The following is a 5,297-nucleotide window of genomic DNA, read 5'->3' as shown; positions in this document are numbered from 1 at the left end:
GATGGATATCTTTATAATTTATATGAAAAGTATATTGTATATTAATTATATATTCAGAAATGCATACTTAGAGGTAAAAGTAAGGTATACAAAAACAGATTTCATATTTTGTCTGGCATTAGATGTGTCAACCCTAAGATCAAATTCCCTCACACCTTTTATTTTCCATTTTCCTTGTTTAATTACTCCATAAAAGCCCTAAACTTATCTGATTATTCCTAAAGTCCTAACATTTGGAATATAAACAGAATTATTAAGATTTTGGAGAGGGGCATGGTAGGGTTAAGGACGTATTACATCAAAATCTTATATAATTTATTTTACATTCCGAACATATGACTTACTATGTGTGGTACATGATTTCTAACACAACTGTATATGATATGTTAAATGAAGTCTTTTTCTCTGATGGAATCTGGGCAATATTCCCTATTTTCCTGATCAGATTCTAAGTCTCTTTCCCAGTTAGTGAGCAGCCAAGACTGACCTGAGGCAGGGCCTGGCTATGCAGTCCTACTGACCACCTTGCCCTGTGGTTATCTGAGATGGAGTTCACAGAGGAAACATCAAACCAAACATGAAAGAATCATACAAATTGATTGGAAATTAGAAGGTGCTAGGCATGAACACCTGGGTGGCTCAGTCGGTTAAGCATCCAACTACAGCTCAGGTCATGATCTCGTGGTTTACAGGTTCTAGCCCCACATTGGGCCCTCTGCTTTTAACATGGAGACCACTTCAGATTTTCTGTCCCCCTTGCTCTCTGTCCCTCCCCCGTTTATGTGTGTTCTCTCTCTCTCACTCTCTCTCTCTCAATGATAAACATTAAAAAAAGAAGGTGTTAGGCAGAAAAAAAAAGACAAATAATGTACTGTAGATACCAGATCAATCAGGAAAGAGACACATTCCTCATTAGAGAACATCCTGTATTAATTAGTGCAGTTCTTATCCTAAGAATAGGCTACCTGATGCGTTTTGTTTTTATTTTATTGTTGTTTGTTTTGCTGTGTTATCCATTTATATATGTTATTAATAGCAGCAGGAAGATTAGTGTTTAAGATTACTTTCTGTTTTTGTGTACTGGAATTTGGAGATGTTGGATTTGAAATATATCACCAACAATAGAAAACAAAAAACAGAAAAACTGGATATCTATCCTGTGTCAGTGGATTTGAAATCATCTATTTAATATGTCCCATTCTGCAATGGGCCCAGCAGTTGAAGAGAATTCTAAGCCTTGAAATCATTTTCTTTGTAGATGGAATCTAAAGGACAATATCCTCCACGAGGGAATCATACTACATTAATGGATTTCATCCTGCTTGGCTTTTCTGATGTTCCTGACCTCCAAGAGTTTCTTTTTGGGGTGTTTTTGATAATTTATGTGATTATTCTGATGGGAAATAGCCTCATTATCATAATAACGCAGATTGATCCCTCCCTCCGGACTCCCATGTATTTTTTCCTTGGGAACTTTTCTTCCTTGGAAATATGTTATGTGTCAGTCACTGTCCCCAGATTATTAACAGATCTTTGTAGACAAAGTAGAAGTATTTCCTTTCTGGCCTGTGCTACACAAATGTATTTCTTTCTGGTCTTTGGAGCCACCGAGTGCTTTATTTTGACTGCAATGGCTTATGACAGGTATGTCGCCATTTGCAACCCCTTACTCTACACTCTCATCATGAACAATAGGCTGTGTGTCCAATTGGCAGCTGGCTGTTGGATCACTGGAATTCCAGTACACATAGGGTTCACCTACCTAATCTTCTCTCTACCCTTCTGTGGGTCCAATCAGTTGAATCACTTTTTCTGTGACATACCTCCAATACTTAAGCTTGCCTGTGGGGATACTTTTACGATTGAGATATTGGTTTATACAATTGCTGTTCTAGTTGTCACTATTCCTTTTATGTTGATTCTCGGATCTTATGTGAAAATAATCTCAACCATCCTGAAGCTGCCATCAGCCACTGGGCGAGCCAAGGCATTCTCTACGTGTTCTTCCCACCTTGTGGTTGTGGCTTTATTCTTTGGATCAGGCATCATTTCGTATTTGAGACCAAAGTCCAGCCATTCAACAGGAATGGACAAATTGCTTTCTCTCTTTTACAGCATTGTGACACCAATGTTTAATCCCATAATATATTGTCTGAGAAACAAAGATGTTTTGGTGGCACTCAAAAAATTCTTACCAAAATGGATTGTAATATGACTCAAAAACATAGCTTTGTAAAATCTATTTTCTTATTTATCACAGTCTCCATCGATTCATGTTGGTTCGTCTCCAACTTTTCCAGGACTCTTAATTATTCTATTGAAGTGTTGCCATATTCTTATCTCATATTAAATAAACTCAGCAGTTATTTTTTAATGTTTATTTATTTATTTTGAGAGATAGAGATAGAGAGAGAGAGACAGCATGAGTAGTGGACAGGCAGAGAGAGAGAGAGAAAGAGAGAATCCCGAACAGGCTCTGTGCTGTCAGCCCCAGAGCCTGATGCTGGGTTCAAACTCATGAACCATGAGATCATGACTTGACCCAAAATCAAGAGTCTGACACTTAACCTACTGAGCCAGCTAGGTGCCCCACAGTTGTTATTTTTAAACAGTATATTAATACCACATTTAATCCAAAGTATTGAAATATGTAAAACAACACATAGGAGTTATTAAAGGTGCTGTTGCTGTTGCTTTTTGGTAAGATTCCAGAATATGGCCAACATTTTCTATTTCACAGAAAGATTATTCATTTTTCTGTCTCCAGTCTCAACATATTATATGAAAAATATTAGACATCTAGTTAACTTTGTTACATGGAAAGGATGACAAATAATAAAAGTTGAACTACTGATATTTTATCTGCTCATGATTAGTAATCACCTTCTAATCAGGTGAGGTCATGTAAAGAAAGGAAGGATTTGAATCCAATGGTACTAAGTACAGTTGACATGTTACAGATAATTCACATTCAATCTGTTTTTTATTGGTGAATCATCAGCTATTCCCTAAAGCTGAATTCACATATGGAAAAGGGGGCCATATTATTTCCTTTCCAGGATCCAGTCTTCCTCCAGAATGTTAACTAATTTACTTTACTTTTGTCATGTTAATTAGAAGACTTGATGGTAATTTGGACATATAGATTGTAAGTGTATAGAAATGATGCAAATGTGGGGAGAAAGAGATAACAGTTTTGGGTAATTGAAATGAGTTTTATATAAAACTATCAAAATGTTAGCTCTGGTGGGGCACCTGGTGGCTCAGTTGGATAAGCGTTCAACTTCAGCTCTTGTCATGATCTCATGGCTCCAGAGTTCGACCCCCACGTTGGGCTCTGTGCTGACAGCTCAGAGCCTGGACCCTGCTTTGGATTCTGTGTCTCCCTCTCTCTCTGCCCCTCCCTCACTCGTGCTCTGTCTCTGTCTCTCAAAAATAAATAAAAGTTAAAAAAAATGTTAGTTCTGGGCTGTGTGAGTTACATTTCTTATCTCTTCCTCCCTTCTTAAAGTAGAAATCAGCAATTTCCCTTATTTCTTTTTTTAAAAGAAACTTTCCAGTGTCTTAATGACAAAGAAATAGCTGTGTGGGAAGACAGGAAAGAGTAAATCTGAACATTAAAGAAGCAAAATTTGATAAAACTCCTATTAGTCAATACTGTTCTTCCCATATCTCTTTCCTCCACACCATCCTGAATTCTGTAAACCTCTGGGCACCAACCATTCCAGGCCCTTGGGTATTCCCAGCAAGCCTTCCATAATATTCCTTTGAAAATACAGAGTACCTTCACTCCCCCCTTCACCTTCTCCATCACCATACTGCATTTATCACCAGAGTTCTTTAGAAGGAATAAGAGAGTGTATATAACACAACTTCCCTATGATTCTTCCCTGGCATAAAACTTCAACTTAAAGGAAAAAAAGAAAGAAAGAAAAGAAAAGAAAAACAAATGCTAAGAAACAATTATCAAGGTCATCATCGTATAATTTTAGCAAAGCTGGGTCACATTTTTGTAACTCTCACAATATTTCAAGCTTTTTCATTATTATTACACTTGTTATGGTGATCTGTGGTCAGCAATCTTTGATGTCTTGGGGTTCCATGACTGCACTCATGTAAGAAGGCAAGTTTAACCAATGAATGTAGTGTGTGTTCTGAAAGCTCCACCGGCTGGTCGTTCACCTGTCTCTCTTCCTCTCCTCAGGCCTCCCTATTCCTTAAGACACAAGAATAGTGAAATTAGGCCTGTTGATAATCCTACAATGGCCTCTAAGTGTTCAAGTGAAAAAAAAAAATCACACTTTAAATAGAAAGCTTAGAAATGATTCAGCTTAGTGAGGAAGGTGTGCTTAATGCCAAAAATAGGCTGACAGGCCTCTTGTACCAAACAGCCAAGTTTGTAAATGCAAAAGAGAAGTTCTTAAAGGAAATTAAAAGTGTTTCTCCATTGAACCCAGAAATGATAAGAAAGTGAAACAGCCTTATTGTTGACGTGGAGAAAGTTTTAGTTGTCTGGATAGAAGATCAAACCAGCCACGACATTCCCTTATCCCAAAGCTTATCCGAGAGCAAGGCTCTGACTCTCTCCAGTTCTATGAAGGCTGAGAGAGGTAAAACTAGAAAAAAAGTCCGAAGCTAGCAGAGGTTGGTTCATGAGGTTAAAGGAAAGAAAACGTGTCCATAACATCAAAGGGCAAGGTAAAGCAACAGAAGCTGATACAGAAGCTTCAGCAAGTTACCAACAAGATCTAGCTAAGATACTAATGAAGGTGGCCTCACTCAACAACAGATTTTTCACCAGAGATGAAACAGCTTTCTACTGGAAGAAGATGCCATCTAGGACTTTCACAGCGGGAGAGGAGAAGTCAATACCTGACTTCAAAACTTCAAAGGACAGGCTGACTCTATCTCATTAGGGGCTAATGCAGCTGCTCGCTTTAAGTTGAAACCAGTCCTCATTTACCATTCTGAAGGTCCTAAGGCCCTTAGGAATTATGCTAATTATGCTAAATCTACTCTGCCTGTGCCCTAGAAATGGGACAACACAGTCTGGATGACAGCACATCTGTTTCCAACGTGGTTTACTGACTATTTTACGCCTACAGTTGAGACCTACCACTCAAAAAAAAAAAAAAAAAGACTTCGTTCAAGCTACTACTGCCCATTGACCATGCATCTGATCATCTGAGAGTTTTGATGGAGATGGACAAGATTAGTGTGGTTTCCATGCCTGCTAAGACAATTTAGCAGCTCATGGATCAAGTAATAATTATAACTTCCAAGTTTTATTATCTAAG

The 5,297-nt window shown here is 38.0% G+C and overlaps 1 protein-coding gene across 1 annotated transcript; it reads left to right on the top strand.

Moving 5' to 3' along the window:
• Nucleotides 1–1,258: 1,258 nt before the first annotated feature.
• Nucleotides 1,259–2,215, top strand: LOC102966381 (olfactory receptor 10AG1-like). Its single transcript, XM_007088776.3, has one exon. It carries the CDS (start codon nt 1,259–1,261, stop codon nt 2,213–2,215), a length of 957 nt encoding a protein of 318 aa, XP_007088838.3.
• The last annotated feature ends 3,082 nt before the right edge of the window (nt 2,216–5,297 follow it).

The sequence above is a fragment of the Panthera tigris genome, chromosome D1 (assembly GCF_018350195.1).
Source record: "Panthera tigris isolate Pti1 chromosome D1, P.tigris_Pti1_mat1.1, whole genome shotgun sequence".
Taxonomy (NCBI): domain Eukaryota; kingdom Metazoa; phylum Chordata; class Mammalia; order Carnivora; family Felidae; genus Panthera; species Panthera tigris.
This window is presented reverse-complemented; position numbering and strand designations above follow the sequence as displayed.